At 45.2% G+C, this 16,172-nt stretch overlaps 1 protein-coding gene across 1 annotated transcript in view; it reads left to right on the forward strand.

Annotated features, from left to right (window-relative positions):
• The window catches only part of LOC121697838 (proton myo-inositol cotransporter), a 118,663-nt gene extending 102,540 nt beyond the window's left edge, over window positions 1–16,123 (forward strand). The window contains exons 5-10 of the mRNA XM_042079604.1: window positions 1,463–1,626; window positions 4,850–4,970; window positions 10,442–10,567; window positions 11,079–11,197; window positions 12,116–12,268; window positions 13,131–16,123. Coding sequence (XP_041935538.1) covers window positions 1,463–1,626; window positions 4,850–4,970; window positions 10,442–10,567; window positions 11,079–11,197; window positions 12,116–12,268; window positions 13,131–13,357 — 910 coding nt within the window. The 3' untranslated portion in view covers window positions 13,358–16,123. The remainder of the gene's footprint in view (window positions 1–1,462; window positions 1,627–4,849; window positions 4,971–10,441; window positions 10,568–11,078; window positions 11,198–12,115; window positions 12,269–13,130) is intronic.
• The last annotated feature ends 49 nt before the right edge of the window (window positions 16,124–16,172 follow it).

Raw genomic sequence — 16,172 nt, forward strand, 5'->3', positions numbered from 1 at the left:
GAGAGGGGTTGGGAATTATCGGGTTTAACGAGGGGTTATGTCTCCTAATTGGTACCTGACATCTGATTGATACATTCAATGAATTGCTCTCGGCTGATTGAGTCTCATCCATTCATCTGTTCATTTACCATTTGACACTCTTCTTTTGGTTTATTGAGAGTCTCATTCATTCATTCATCTGTTTTACACTCTTTCTTTCATTCATTCATGCTCACCATTTGCATCTTCATCATTCTCTGCCTGCATGTTTCACCAACCTCTTATCCCAATCTCCCCTTCCTCTGCTCCTATTCTATCACTTACTTCATCTCTTTCTCTCTTCTCTCTTCTCTCTCTCTCTTCTCCCCCTCTCCTCTCTCCTGTTATCTGTTACTTCAGTGAGAAGCATTAAGATGCCGTCCTGTCTGATAGGATGTAATCAGCATGGAGGAGATGGATGTAATTGGTGATGAGTGTGTGTGTGTGTGTGTCTGTGTGTGTGTGTGTGTGCGTGCTGCAATAATGCAGATGCGAAGATGGCACTTTAATTTAACTATGGGCTAACCGGTGCATCTCTCCATGCTGTGATAGGTCGAACTATCTGCCTAGTGCCTGCTTCCTCTCCAGATTCCAGATCACAGCTGAGGCTGCAACAGAGCTGGCTCTAATGTGGCCCTGATGTAGCCCTGATATGGCTCTGATGTGGCTCTGATGAGGCCCTGATGCGGCTCTGATCTGGCCCTGATGCGGCTCTGATCTGGCCCTGATCACCTCCCTCTGCTTCTCCCACTCCCCCCCTTTCTCTATCTCTCTCCCTCCCTTCCTCCCTCATCCTTCTGCTCTTTTTTTCCCTCTTGAGCTCTTCATTCCCTCTCTCTCGCCCTCCTCATCTCCCTGTGTCTCCCTCTCTCTCTCTCTTGCCCTCCTCATCTCCCTGTGTCTCCCTCTCTCTCTCTCGCCCTCCTCATCTCCCTGTGTCTCCCTCTCTCTCTCTCGCCCTCCTCATCTCCCTGTGTCTCCCTCTCTCGCCAGCCCACCCCTCAATCTCCCCCTCCCTCTCTCTCTTCATCAGCTCCCCTTGTACCCCCTCCCCTCTCTCTCCCTCTCTCCCCTTTCTACCCCCCTTCTCTTTCCCTCTCTTTCTCTCCCCCCCCCCTCTCTCTCTCTTTCCTCATTAGCTCCTGAGGGGCCCTGCTCTTCTGTGTGTTGCTGGTGTGCTGCTAGTAGGCTGGCTTATCACAGAGGGAAAGGCAAGCTGTGAAGGGCTGTAAAAAATGTCTCAAGCAGCTTCTGAAAATGATCTGTGAAGGGCTGCAAAACGACTCAAGCAACTGACCTTTTTCTCTTCCTCACTTTTCTCATGCAATTTTATAAACAAGTGTTCCCATCTTCCCCCTTTCTTGATCAGTTACTACTTGTAAAAGCTACATTGTGACTGTGTTTTTGTCTAAGCAGCTCTGTCTTTTCCCCTGTCTCTCTTCAGGTACTACAGCGCCACCATCCTGCAGATGTCGGGAGTGCGGGACGATAAGCTGGCCATCTGGCTGGTGACGGTCACCGCATTCTCAAACTTCCTCTTCACGCTGCTCGGCGTGTGGTTGGTGGAGAGGGTGGGCCGACGTAGACTCACGCTGGGGAGCATCATAGGTAAGGGACGTGCACTAGGACACTACTGCAAGGCATTGTGGGTAGACAGCACTAAAATGTATCAGTATCCTTAACAAATGAGATGTGGTATGTGCTAAGCTTTCCTTCTCGACTCCACAGTATTGTGTAGTGCAGCAGCGGTTCCCGCGTACCACCACCTACATCCTGACTCGGCTCGCGCACCCCCACCATCTGACACATAACAACATAACACATTCTAGGCATCAGGTTTAATTAGCCGCCCTACATGATAACACATAACAAAATCAAAATGTGCAACTGGTTTATGAGCTCTCACACTAAAAAAAAAACAGTGTGGAGAGCAACATTATGAAACACAAAGAACAGAGAACATTTAAGATAAAAAACAAATCATTTGTAACACCTTTCCGACGTTGCCCTTTTCATCTCGCGTATCCCCTAGTGGAAGCTCGCGTGCCACTGGTGGTACACGTACCACAGTTTGGGAATCCCTGGGTCAATGCATGCGCTATATGCACAGAGGGCAGGCCAGCTGATATATTTGGCCAGCTGATATATTTGGGCAGCCAGCTGATATATTTGGTCAGCTAATATATTTGGGCAGCCAGCTGATATATTGGGTCAGCTGATATATTTGGCCAGCTGATATATTCGGCCAGCTCATATTTGACCAGCTCATATATTTCCAGTGGAGCATCAGCCGTGTTGTAGCGCCATCTCCAATTTTGCGAGGTAGCCAGCGACCGCCACAGAGGGACGCAGCAGTGTTCACATGAGCTGCCAAAGGGCCTTCGCTGCACAGTGGCACAGTGGGGTACACCGCTGTCCAGAACTATGTGGCCTATATGGTGGGTAGAGAACACCGCAGTCCAGAACCATGTGGCCTACATCGTGGGTAGAGAACATCGCTGTTCAGAACCATGTGGTCTGATTCGTGGGTAGAGAACACCGCTGTCCAGAACCATGTGGCCTACATCGTGGGTAGAGAACTCTCCAGCTAGAACACACAGTATCCCTATCAAGTTAGAGTTAGGCTGGGCTCACAACACAAGTTATATTAGAGACAGAGCTAAAGGAAGGCTTACTGTCTTGACTGTACAAACATGCACACACACACACACACACACACACACACACACACACACACACACACACACACACACACACACACACACACACACTCTCTCTCTCTCTCAGTCAGTCCTTGAACCTTATTCAAACACTAGTGTCTCTTGTCCTTCATCCTTCCTTTAGTGCTCTCTTCTTTCCATCATTTCTCTTTTCCTTCTTTTCTTCCCCCCATCTTTATCCAGAGCACACACACACACACACAGCTAGAGCTAAAGGAAAGTTTACTGTCTTGACAGTATTGTGTAGTGGATTGCCGAGCCTTAGCACGGCAGTATGTGTTTGTGCCCAGTAGCACGTGCCCTGCATCCACTGGTACCTACTCCACTCTCCTGTCCATTAAAGGCTCAAAAAGCCGCCCAGCATAAGTCTATGTATTATTATGTACAGTAATTTTCTCTGGGTTTTCAGGAAAGGCTAAATGAATTGATGGTCGATTTGTGTGAGTGCAATAAACTGATGTGAGAATGACGCAGACTCATGCAATACATTTTTTATCTGTGATGCAATCACTGCGTTCAGAAGAAAGAAAGTACATTTTCTTTCTCAAGGGTGATTCAGCTAGAATTAGGAATCATGGGTAAGAAAAATACACACCATCGCGCAACATAATGAGCAAGGAGCAAACTGAAGCACACTCCTCTGTCCTCTGTGGATGAGGAGAAGCGTATGAAGAATCACACAGTGTAATGTGAAAAGAGCTCAGCCACGGAGTCGTTATGGGAAAACCACATTTGCCCGCACACAGCATTACTGTGACAATTGCTCTGGCGCACACACTGTTCTATTGAATTCAGAGAGTGCTGGGGGTCCTAAGTGACCTCACGCTCAGTGGAAGCATGGACAAGCTGTCTCTTGACCAGCTGGAGCACTGGGTTTCACATTCAGTCTTAGAGTGGCTAAGGTTCTACCCCCACAAGTCCCCAGTGTCTACAGCATACCCTGTGGTGTCCCGCAAGGTTCGGTTTTCGGCCCTCTCCAGTTTAACATACGCTAGCTTGCTCACAGTCTCTGTAGTAACCAATAAATTACTAACCCAAAATAAGACAGAGTCATAGCCATAGACTCAATCAGCACTTTTAAAATAATCATCTTACTTGTATACTGCCAAATTCCTCTGGAATTTCTGTCTTTTTTAAGGTCCTCCTGCGTCTTTCAGGGTATATTGTTTGATACATGTTTGTTTTACTGTCTTTCTGGCACTCACTGGCTTTCGTAAACATGCTGTTGTTTGCATAGGATGGCTCCGTTGTGTCAGTCACATTTCTTTTGGGATGGATAAAGTTTTTCTGATATTTTCTTTTATTTTTGTTACTATGGTGTTGTTAATGAATCTTAGATGCTTAGCTGTGTTGTGGTTGACAGTAATTGGAGAGCTTCTCCTAGCACTCTACCTGACTGTGTTCACAGCACTGGCATTTTATAAATCAGCTTCATAACGTTGTTAAGAGAGAAAGATCAGAGCGATTTGATTCCTAGTGGTTTTGTGTCGTCCTTAGACACTCTGGTGCTCGCTGTGCTTAATGTTGGTGCTTGTTTTGCATTAGTGCTCGTTCTTTGACTCAGTGCAGTTTATTACTGTAGTCAATCATGCCCTTAATAAATGCCCTGGTTGTAATACATGGCCCTGGTTGTTTTCTCTCTGCTGCACTGTGCTGTTTCCTATTCCTATCTGACAGCACTGAGTCCTCGTTGTGCGTTTATTTATTTTTCTTTCTTGCTTCTTTATTTATTTGGCTAATTGGCTTTTATTTGTTTTTATCCAAAGCGACTCACAGATGGCAATTAATTGCAGGGCCAGACTTCCTAGGGGTGAAGTGCCTTGCTCAAGGACACAACTGTGGCAGCCGGGAATTGAATCCACAAACTCAAATCATGTAGTTGTGCTGTTTTAAGGAAGATGCTATTGTTTATTTCCCCCTATTTGGTTCTGCTTCTGGTTCCTCTGTAGATGTGTGTCTGAGTCTAAATGTTCTGGTTCCTCTGTAGGTATGTGTCTGAGTCTAAATGTTCTGGTTCTGGTTCCTCTGTAGGTACGGCTCTGAGTCTAAATGTTCTGGTTCTCTGTAGGTACGGGTCTGAGTCTAAATGTTCTGGTTCTGGTTCTCTGTAGGTACGGGTCTGAGTCTGTGTCTGCTAGCCGTGGGCTTCTTGCTGTCTGCCCAGCACAGCCCTGCAGTCACGCTGCACCCCACTGGCCCCACGACGCTCAACTCCACCTGCGCAGCACACCTGTGAGTACCTGATATCACACACCCCTCTCTTCATCTCTCTCTTTACCACACACCCCTCTCTGTCCTCTCTCTCTCTTTACCACACACCCCTCTCTTCTTCTCTCTCTCACACACACACACACACACACACACACAAACAAAGAAACGGACCATTTTCAGTAATGTGTGTATAATGGCTACAGCTGCCAACAGACCACTGTGTCCTTCACGCCATCTGTAAGATAGACACACACATACACACACACACACAGGCTCACACACAGGCTCGAATGCACAATAACAATAACACACAAACAAACACAAAACACACACACACACACAGGCAGCATCACTCGCACAGACACAGGCACATACTTACAGACACACACACACACACACACACACACACACAGATTCAAACATAACAGTCTTTCAGCAACCTGAGTATAATCAATGCAAATTTAACCTACAAAAAAAGCATTGGTGCTAGCATGTAATGCAACATCAGTCTCTTTAACTAACCAAATCTTTTGAAATAATGACATTTATTCTATAAAGTCTCTGCGGCCTGATGCACTCTGTTCGTAAAGTCCCCTTCTCTGCGGCCTGATGCACTCTGTTCGGTTTGCGGTGATAGTCCAGCTGTGGTTGTAGTGTCCTCACTAGGGGCTTGTCATGTGTGTGCTTGTGTGAGCGGAAGCAGGTGTGTGTGTGTGTGTGTGTGTGTGTGTGTGTGTGATTGTGTGTGTGTGTGTGTGTGTGAGAGAGAGAGAGCTGGCAGTCCTGCTCCTGTTGCAGCGGATTACATCACATCACTCGGGCCATGGGGGCCGTCGTGTTGTCTCACATCGGCTGCCCTGTTCTCAGCATGTCCCTGTCGGTGGCCCATTCGTTCGGACCGCACCGAGCCCACGCCACGCCGGGACAGCACTGGTCACTGGGTTAGACGGGACGGCCAGAAGAGCAGAGCAGAGGAATGCAAAGGAAGCAATGTTTTGTGGTTTTAGACAGGCAGACATGGCAGTTACATCAGCAGCAGAGGAGTCCTTTGTGTGTGTGTGTGTGTGTGTGTGTGTGTGTGTTCTGCTGGCCTATCTGAGAGAGGGTAGCAGCTGGAGCACAGCTACCTCATTTTACCAGGAGTTCCTATCCCAGCGGCTCTGAGAGGGTTCTCTGAGACTTTTGGTGAAAGGTTCTGTTGGAGGGTTCTGGGAGAAGGTTCTGTGGGAGGGTTCTCTGAGACTTTTGGTGAAAGGTTCTGTGGGAGGGTTCTCTGAGACTTTTGGTGAAGGGGTCTGGTGGAGGGTTCTCTGAGACTTTTGGTGAAGGGGTCTGGTGGAGGGTTCTGGGAGAAGGTTCTGTTGGAGGGTTCCAGGAGAGGGTTCTGTTGGAAGGTTCTAGGAAAGGGTTCTGTTCTGCAGAGAGGTCCAGTCACCTGTGGGATGAGAGTTGAGCTATCGCTGTCCTTTAGTGCTGCAGTGTAACTTGAGGAGAGCTGTGCAAAATGGCCTCCTTTGGAACATGAAGGCAAGGTCGTCTCATGACCTTTATACATGTTGTGTGGAAAGGTCAACCCTCAAAAGTCACTGTGTGAAGGTGGTCAGGAGTGTTTCGGACAGATTCCAGAGGTCTTTTTTCATAAACCTTCTATTGAGAAGCGCACCGCCGATTTACAGTGACGACTCGCTCAGGAAGCCAAAGATACAAATAGACACGTGATCTCCACGCTCCACTCTCACGTGGTCCTCCTGAGTCCAGCGATGGGCACAGCAGGGGATGTCCTGCCTGCTGTAGAGACTGGTGGTCACTTGTTTGGGTGGTCACTTGTTTGGGTGATCACTTGTTTGGGGTTTGGGTAATCACTTGTTTGGGTGGTCACTTGTTTGGTCACTTGTTTGGGTGGTCACTTGTTTAGGGTTTGGGTGATCACTTGTTTGGGTGATCACTTGTTTGAGTGGTCACTTGTTTGGGTGATCACTTGTTTGGGGTTTGGGTGGTCACTTGTTTGGGTGATCACTTGTTTGGGTCATCACTTGTTTGGGTGGTCAGTTGTTTGTGGTCACTTGTTTGGGGTTTGGGTGGTCACTTGTTTGGGTGATCACTTGTTTGGGTCATCACTTGTTTGGGTGGTCAGTTGTTTGTGGTCACTTGTTTGGGTGGTCAGTTGTTTAGGTGGTCAGTTGTTTGCTTGTCTTGAGTGTTTTCTCACCTTTATCGGTGGTGAGTAGGTAGATGTAAGGTGTAGGTATAAGATTGGAAAAAAGAGAGGGAGGTGTGTGTGTTGGTGTGTGTGTGTGTGTGTGTGTGTGTGTGTGTGTGTGTGTGTGTGTGTGTGTGTGTGTGTGTGTGTGTGTATGTGTGCGTGTAGGTGTAAGGTGAAGGTATTACAGTAGATTAGAAAAGAGAGGGAAGTGTGTTTGTGTGTGTGTGTGTGTGTAAGGTAGGTGTAAGGTGAAGGTATTAGATTTGAAAAGAGAGGGAGGTGTGCTCATTGACATTGATATTGGTCTCAGCAATAATCTGCTATTTTTATTCTAAAGATGCACTACAGGTTTACACACACAGGAAAGAGTCTGTGGTTTGCTGTGTGTGTGTCTTCCTGAGACTGTTAACTGCTGTGTTATGAAACCATCTGTGTTCTGTCTGAGCAAACACACCCCTTTAACACCAGCACACACACACACACACACACACACACACACACACAGATGTGGCACATTAGAAGGCGCAGCAGCGGTGTGATTGAATGCAGCTTACGGAGTTTAGCGACCAGGACAACAACAGAGTGATAACACACTCACTAATTCCTGCCAGAGCCCAATTACATTCACAAAAGACGAGAGCGGTGATGATGATGATGATGGTGAGGCCATATGCCTCTACAGTAGCAGTGCAGGGCGCTACTCTACGCTATGCTACGCTATGCCACCAAAGCTCCATGGTCAGAGTCCTTAACGACGTGTTTATGGATCTATCTAGGGCAGACAGATTCATGTAATCCAATTCACTTTGATGTATTGAAACAGACTAAGGCCATGCTCAATACGTCGTATTGTCTGGAAGCACCTCAAGGAAGGCTAGCCCTGAGATGGCTGTACTCCAAGAATGGGAGACGCTTTAGGGAATGATATGAGACGCTACAGCAGCAGCTGTTTGGAGTGTAGAGTGCTGTGTTTCTCATGCGTCCTGGATTAGTGCTACAAACAAACAAACAAACAAACTAAAGAAAACAAAAGACAAAGGACAGAGCATGAACATGGAACAGATGTGTACATCTGTAATGCTATCCAAGGACACACTGCTATTGTGATCCACAACAGTTAAAACCCACAACGCTTTGGGTAGTGGAGAATGTCCAAACTTGATGGCACAGTGTATACGGGCTGTGTGCCACATGACGCCCTGTAGCAGATGATTTGGAGTGATGCCATGTCTTTATAGGAGCTGCTTCCACTACATTGTACCACAGACGGATGCAGCAGTTGTTCAGACATGTCTCTGGCTGATGATTAAAGTACTGTGTGCACAGACCGAGATACAACATGTATTTGCTCCATGACCCAGCAGATGATTTAAAGTGATACCATCTCTTCAAGAGCTCCCTACACTACTTGTACCCACACTGGATAGTTTATAATTAAAGTACCGTACTGCGTTGGGATGGATTATGATTAAAGTATATTTAAAGTACCTTACTGCATTGGGATGGATTATGATTAAAGTATAATTAAAGTACCGTAATGAATTAGGTTGGTTTATGATTAAAGTATAATTAAAGTACCGTACTGCGTTGGGATGGATTATGATTAAAGTATAATTAAAGTACCGTAATGAATTGGGATGGATTATGATTAAAGTATAATTAAAGTACCTTACTGAATTAGGATAGATTATGATTAAAGTATAATTAAAGTACCGTACTGAATTAGGTTGGTTTATGATTAAAGTATAATTAAAGGGGAACTTGGCAACTATTTCAACTTAATAAACCCGTTTAGAAATCATTTGGATGGTTAAATGACCTGTTCCGGTGAAAATGGTGACTTTTCCCGCTGCCCCTAGCGTCCCCAGGCGGAAAACCAACCTTGCAACATTGAGACTACTGTCCCGGAAAGAGAAGTGAGAAACAAGAAACTCGTTTTAAATCGTGTTTCTTACCTTGTAACATCCACATAGTTCTGCGAAACTTATGCTAACAGTTAGCTAGCTTGTAAACAAATCCATGTGCTTTATCATTACCTTTTCACACAGTTTGAAATAGCATAATGTGCAATTTCTCCAGCAGAGGGGGAAATCCTGCCAAGTTTCCCTTTAAAGTACTGTACCAAAGTCCTTTTAGGCAAGTCCCTCCACTCGGCGGCCATATAGCAACGCTTTTTGGGCACTCATCGGGCATCCTATTCAGCAGAAATGCGTGTGCGCAAGGCTTCACGACACCAATCTTGCTCCAGCAGCGAGTTTACAACACATGATTGGCAAGATGTCTTCACAACATACCATATGATTGGCTCAATGTATTCACATCACACCACATGATTGGCTCAATGTATTTACATGTCAACGTTTTGGCGAGGAAGGGGTGGGATATGTGTAGACAACGGCCATATTGGCGTTACAAACTAACCCCATGCATTTCTATGGAGGATTTTTTGAGTGCTGTGTCTCCTCATTAGAAAATCTCTGACCGTACTGCGTTGGGATCGATTATAATTAAAGTATAATTAAAGTACCGTACTGAATTAGCATGGATGATGATTAAAGTATAATTAAAGTACCGGGCCCCAGCTGTGGCGCAATTGGCTGGGCACCTGCACGTACGCCGGCAACCCGGGTTTGATTCCCGTCCCGTGGTCCTTTCCGGATCCCACCCCTGCTCTCTCTCCCATTCACGTCCTATCACTCTCCACTGTCCTATCATTAAAGGCATAAAAAGCCCAAAAAATATACTTTTTTAAATTAAATTAAAAAAGTACCGTACTGCGTTGGGATGGATTATGATTAAAGTATAATTAAAGTCCCGTACTGCGTTGGGATGGATTATGGTTACAAAGAAATTAAATTACCGTACTGAATTAGGATGGTTTATGATTAAAGTATAATTAAAGTACTGTACTGAATTAGGTTGGTTTATGATTAAAATATAATTAAAGTACCTTACTGCGTTGGGATGGTTTATGATTAAAGTATAATAAAAGTACCGTACTGAATTGGGAAGTATAATTAAAGTATAATTAAAGTACCGTACTGACTTAGGAAGTATAATTAAAGTATAATTAAAGTACCGTACTGAATTAGGGTGGTTTATGATTAAGTACTGTACTGCGTTGGAGCACAACCAGGCAGAGCTGGTGAGGACATCATTCTATGGCACAGATGAATATTGGATGATTTGTCAGTGGTGTGTTCAGGTGTTGCAGGAGATTTGAAGCTCAGGTATGTGTGTGTGTGTGTGTGTGTGTGTGTGTGTGTGTGATTCTCCCCCCTCCCCATAGGTCCTGTGAGCCCTGCATGCTGGACCCCAGCTGTGGGTTCTGTTACCGTGAGAACGGGTCAGCGGTGTTCTCTTCCTCCTGTGAGCCGGTCAATGGAGCGTCCACTGAGAGAGCAGCGTGGGGCAGGTAAGGGGTGTGTGTGTGCGTGTGTATGTGTGTGTGTGTGCATGTGTGTGTGTGTGTGTGTGTGCGTGTGTGTGTGCGTGCGTGTGTGTGTCTGCGTGTGTGTGTGCATGTGTGTGTTCGTGTGTGTGTGTGAGAGAGAGTATGTATGGGAGTGTGTGCTTGACAGGTAGAGAGTGTGTATATCATTGGACTGTGTTTGTGGTCATGGGTGTGTAAATGTGTGTAAATGTGTGTGCGTGTATGTGTGTCTGTGTGTGTGTTTGTGTGGGTGTGTGTGCGTGCATGTGTGTGTGTGTATGTGTGTGTGTGTGTGTACATGCATGTGTGTGTGTGTGTGTGTGCATGTTTGTGTATCCTGTGTGACGTTGCTGTATTCTCCCTCAGGTGCTCCAACGTGACGGTGCTGAAGGAACATAGTGAGCTATACCTTCTGCCCAACATCCTACTCATGGGTGTGTGTGTGTGTGTGTGTGTGTGTGTGTGTGTGTGTGTGTGTGTGTGTCTCCCTCAGGTGCTCCAACGTGACGGTGCTGAAGGAACACACCTACTGGGCCTATAACTTCTGCCCCACGTCCTACTCATGGCTGGTGCTGTTAGGGCTGGTGCTCTACCTGGCCTCCTTTGCTCCAGGTGAGCAGGGGTCACTGCGGACACGCCTTCAAAATAAAAATGTGTGTGATTGTTTGGTCTGTCAGGTTTATCCCTGTCAGAGATGTTGCTGCCAGTGACTATATGGAACAGAACGGTGGCTTGAGTTCTATAGAACGTAACTAAATGCAGCTATGCTGTCCATCCTCACATACAGTCATTGGTCAGCCTACTTGGTTAGTTCTACTTCTAACCCAACAGAAATGGAAGTAGTGATAACAAATGCACCCTTTTTCTGTTCATGGGATTTGGGATTTGACCCAGAGGCTAGAGGAGCAGACAGGAAGAGTTGTGTTCGAGGGTTAGCTTCAGCCATCATCTCTTTGGTGGGAGCTTTTTTGTAGGCGAACTTCAGAGGTCTATGGCCCAACTCGAGGGGCGGCAACAAGCATGCATTTAAAAATCTCACTGCACGCAATTGGATAACACTAGAACATGTTTACTCTGAATGATTTTGGACTACGACGCAATCGGATAACACTACGACCAATGTGTACTGTCCTCCGACGTTGCAGTGCTGTCCTCATCAGTTTAGCTGGTTCTCCGGAATGCAAGGGGAAAAGTAACGTGCGTCATTGCTCATTGCCAGTGTCTCGCAGAGACAATTCCATTGTGCTCTCGCGAGAACTCTGGATTTCCAGGGTAAGCTAGCCTTGCATCAGCCATTGAAATTGATGGAGGTGGTACCTCCTCCCTCTCTTCAGTTATATATGATATTTATTCAGAATTATTTTTAGACAATTTTTTAGTCATTTATCAATTGATTATTAAGATAATTATTTCTTCGTTGATAAAACTGTTATCATATTGGAGACCATTAGAGGGCCTCACTGATCTAAGTTTAGCACCTCCCTCCTGCTCCCTGTGCCTCTCTGTCTTCTGATTGGTGGCAATTCTCAGGGATGGGTCCGATGCCGTGGACGGTGAACTCCGAGATCTACCCGCTGTGGGCCAGAAGCACAGGCAACGCCTGCTCAGCCGGTACCAACTGGACCTTCAACGTCCTGGTGTCCCTCACGTTCCTGCACATGGCACAATACCTGACCTACTATGGTAAACACAAACACACACACACAGAGACTCACACACACACACAAATACACACACACACATAAACTCACACACACACACACACACACACACACGCTCAGTACTCGTACTCAATGTACCAAACCTGGCCATTAGCGTCCTGAGACCAGGTCGTTCTGCTTTAATACACCTGACCTAACATGCTCTTATGGTGCGTTCATGAGCAACTGGGAAGTGGGAAAATTACACAGTTTAGGGGGGTTCGTCACACCTGACCTGGGGACTTCCCAGTTTGAAGTGGGGGCTTTGGGAGAGCTCCCAGGGGAATGTTTTGATGTTACTCGGCATAGTGAACGGTCTCACTTCGGAAGTGGGGAGTTTAAGGGGAAGTGGGGGCAGCCGTGGCCTACTGGTTAGCACTTCGGACTTGAAACCGGAGGGTTGCCGGTTCGAACCCTGACCAGTAGGCATGGCTGAAGTGCCCTTGAGCATGGCACCTAACCCCTCACTGCTCCCCGAGTGCCGCTGTTGCAGGCAGCTCACTGCGCCGGGATTAGAGTGTGCTTCACCTCACTGTGTGTTCACTGTGTGCCGAGTGTGTTTCACTAATTCACGGATATATATACTTATACCTATACTTACTTATACTTAGAAGTTGGAACCTTCCCACTTCTCAGTCGCATGAACGCACTTCCCTTTCTTCCCTCCTCTCCCTCCGACTACACTTTTTGACTAGTGATCAAAACTTCTGCACTCTCTCTGATAATAGTATTGATTGATGTCTGCCGTATTTGGATTAGATTGTATTCAGCATGCAAAGTCAGATTTTCATTGCATTGTGGGTATTGTAGTTCAGCAACACAACCTTGTGCTCTTTTCTCTGTAGGAGCATTCTTCTTGTACTCAAGCTTTGCTTTGCTGGGGTTCCTGTTTATTTACGGCTGTTTGCCCGAGACCAAGGGGCGGAGGTTGGAGGAAGTGGAGTCTCTGTTCGAGAACCAGCTGTGCTCCTGTGGTGTCACTGACTCTGACGAGGGTCGGCAGGTGGAGTACATCCGGGTCAAAGGTAGCAATTACCACCTGTCTGACAACGACGCCTCCGACGTGGAATAGACTGGCTAAGAATGACTACAGAAGCCTGCCAACACATACACACACACAAACACACACACACACTGGCCAACACAGTCACGTGCACACACATACAGTACACACACACCATACTGTCTTTGGTCCTTAAACCCTGGACCATGTCGTAGGAGTGAAGTGGGGGGTGATTGGCTGCTCTACACCTGCATGATGGGTGGGCTGCCCCTATCAGCCCAATCAGGTTCTGTCTTAGTCATGACATCACCACTAGAGTCAGAGGAGACCGTGAAGGAGGAAGGGTAATTCTGTTTAAAAGCCAGACGTCAGCGTAGTACAAAGCTATCCGTGTCTTAACGAACAGTGTCTCCATTTTCAGTTCTCACACGTGCTCCTGCCACACTCGACAGCTGTGTTAGTACTGTGGTGACTGTTGCTGTGACTGTATTGTAACATGTAGACCGGACCAGCTTACAAACACCAACTTGCATACCCCAGGGTGCTGGACACACACCTGCTGCCTACTACAGGCTGCTTATTCGGTTCGGGTCTTATTCGGTTCGGGCCCAAGCTGAGCCTGAATTTTACCCAGAGCTCTTCATGGCCAGGTGTTTCTTTAGCAAACAGCATATGATACATGACTACCAGGTCATTAATATTATCCAAACAAGAGTACCTCAGGTACAGTAAAATGGACAGGGAGTATTCAAATCAACGTATAGTGCCCAAACCAGATTGCCTTTGTCTAATGAGAACTTCCTCAGAAACAGAAGCATTCGACCATGGTTGTATTGCCTCAGGAGGGCCAATGGCTCTCCAGTGCCATTCGGCTTTGTGTTGGCCACATAACATTATACTCGTTATATAGACGTTACCTCTGCACACCTGTATCAGGTTTGTAGGATCAAAACAATCGATATAGATACACTACATAATATATGAGATCTTGTTTTCCCCTCTAAACTCTTGAACTGCGCTGTAAATAATGAACCTGTATTCAGTGGTTTTACTCAACAGATTTTATTTCCGTTGTTAAAGAATCAACCTAGCTAGAGGCTATTTAGCTAATGCTAAATGCGATTTATTTGGTCTTAAAGGGAAACTCTGCTGTAACAACAACCTAGAAAGTCTGTACAAGTCGACTACCGAACTCTTCTCCTTTTGCGTCCGTTGACAGTAGCTTGTGCCACATTCGGTAATCGACATACAGATGTTCTCCACACAAAATGACAGCAATCGGAAGAAGCGCAAGGTAATGCACCGACTGCACAAACATTTGTTTTTTATGCTCTTTCTTTATGCTTAAAAAGGTAAAAATATGTCAGTTTGTCTCCACTGTAGCATACTTAGCATGAACCTATTGCCTCCATAGTAGCATCGATAGCATGATCTGGTTAATGGCTTTAAAAAGCCATTTACTTTTGTAAATTTGCTAAATTTGCCACCAAAGGCTATGCTATATGCTATTCAGTTGTTACTGCATATTCCAGTCTTACTCAAAATTCCACCGATTGATGTTGTTTAGATCCCAAATGAAAATGTACACACATCATCATCCAGGAATAGGTTGTTGTTAGACAGGAGTTTACAGTATCTTAAATGGCCATTTGTTTTCTATCTATTTATTTTTTCTTTATGCCGAATTTAATTTCTTGTCTTCCTTCATGGCCCTTAGTACAAAAGGCAGAGTATATCTGTTTGTGAACATGACTAAGTGAGAGTATTTGTTTTTGAAATTACAAAGAGAACCATTCTCTGCAGTGTTCTGTTTTAGATATTGTAGTTGTGAGTGAGTGTATTTCTCTCTCTGGTAGTCAAGCACACAGATGTCTGTGACTAGCTGACCTGGAAAGTGGTTGTCATATCATTGCTGAAGTTAAACTTGTGTATTATGGGTAACGTTAAATTAAAGCGGAATTGTAGCTGTTGTAGAGGTACAAAATGACAATAGCGCCATGCTCTCACTCTGACCACTAGCTACTAGTTACACCGCTAACTGACTGATCCGATTGTGATCCGCATAGAATTTTATTCAATGAAGCAGATAGTATTGAATAGTATGTTTGGTCATCTGTGCTCCATGAAGCAGAGCACATTATCCATAAAACTTGCACTGTGTTTCAAAGTAAATAGAGGAACTCAATCAGGGTGTTTAGCGACTAAAACGCAACAAACACAATTCAGTTAGCCTCTACGTGTCTGCTTGCTATTTTTTTTCCCTTGAGTGCTGCACAGACCTTGTCTCTAAGACAAGCACACTTTACATAGTATATTGTGTGACGTTACTCATGTGTTTTTAAGTGCACAGGTTAAAGTTTTAGAGGAGGCACACGTCTCAGACAGACTACATTTCCTTTGTCGAGGTTAATTTTTAGATAACGTGATTGTAGATCTATAGAAGATCTAGATAATCTGATTGTCGATCTGTAGAATTACATCATGAGCTGTACATGTGGCTCCAAGAGAGCCACTAGTGTTTATTAATGTGATAAATTCAAATTTCACAATGCACTTTGGTGTAGACCAATAACATTCATGCACATCACACACACTAAGTCCACAGGTATATTGAGGAATTTTGTTTCCATTTTCAGAAAGGGAGAACATCCATGTTGTTTTTTTTGATTTACACAGTTTAAAATGTAGTGTTTCTACTGTACATTCAAAACTTGTGATGACCCATTCGCCTCCAGTGCTGTACAGTACATTTCAATTGTGTTGCTGTAAATGTTTTGCTAGAAATTTATATTCTATAAAACTAAATTAAATATATTAATGACAATTTCAAAAACTTGAATCTGTACCAGGAAAAAAAAGAATAAAAAAAAATATATCAAACGTG

The sequence above is a fragment of the Alosa sapidissima genome, chromosome 22 (assembly GCF_018492685.1).
Source record: "Alosa sapidissima isolate fAloSap1 chromosome 22, fAloSap1.pri, whole genome shotgun sequence".
Classification (NCBI taxonomy): domain Eukaryota; kingdom Metazoa; phylum Chordata; class Actinopteri; order Clupeiformes; family Clupeidae; genus Alosa; species Alosa sapidissima.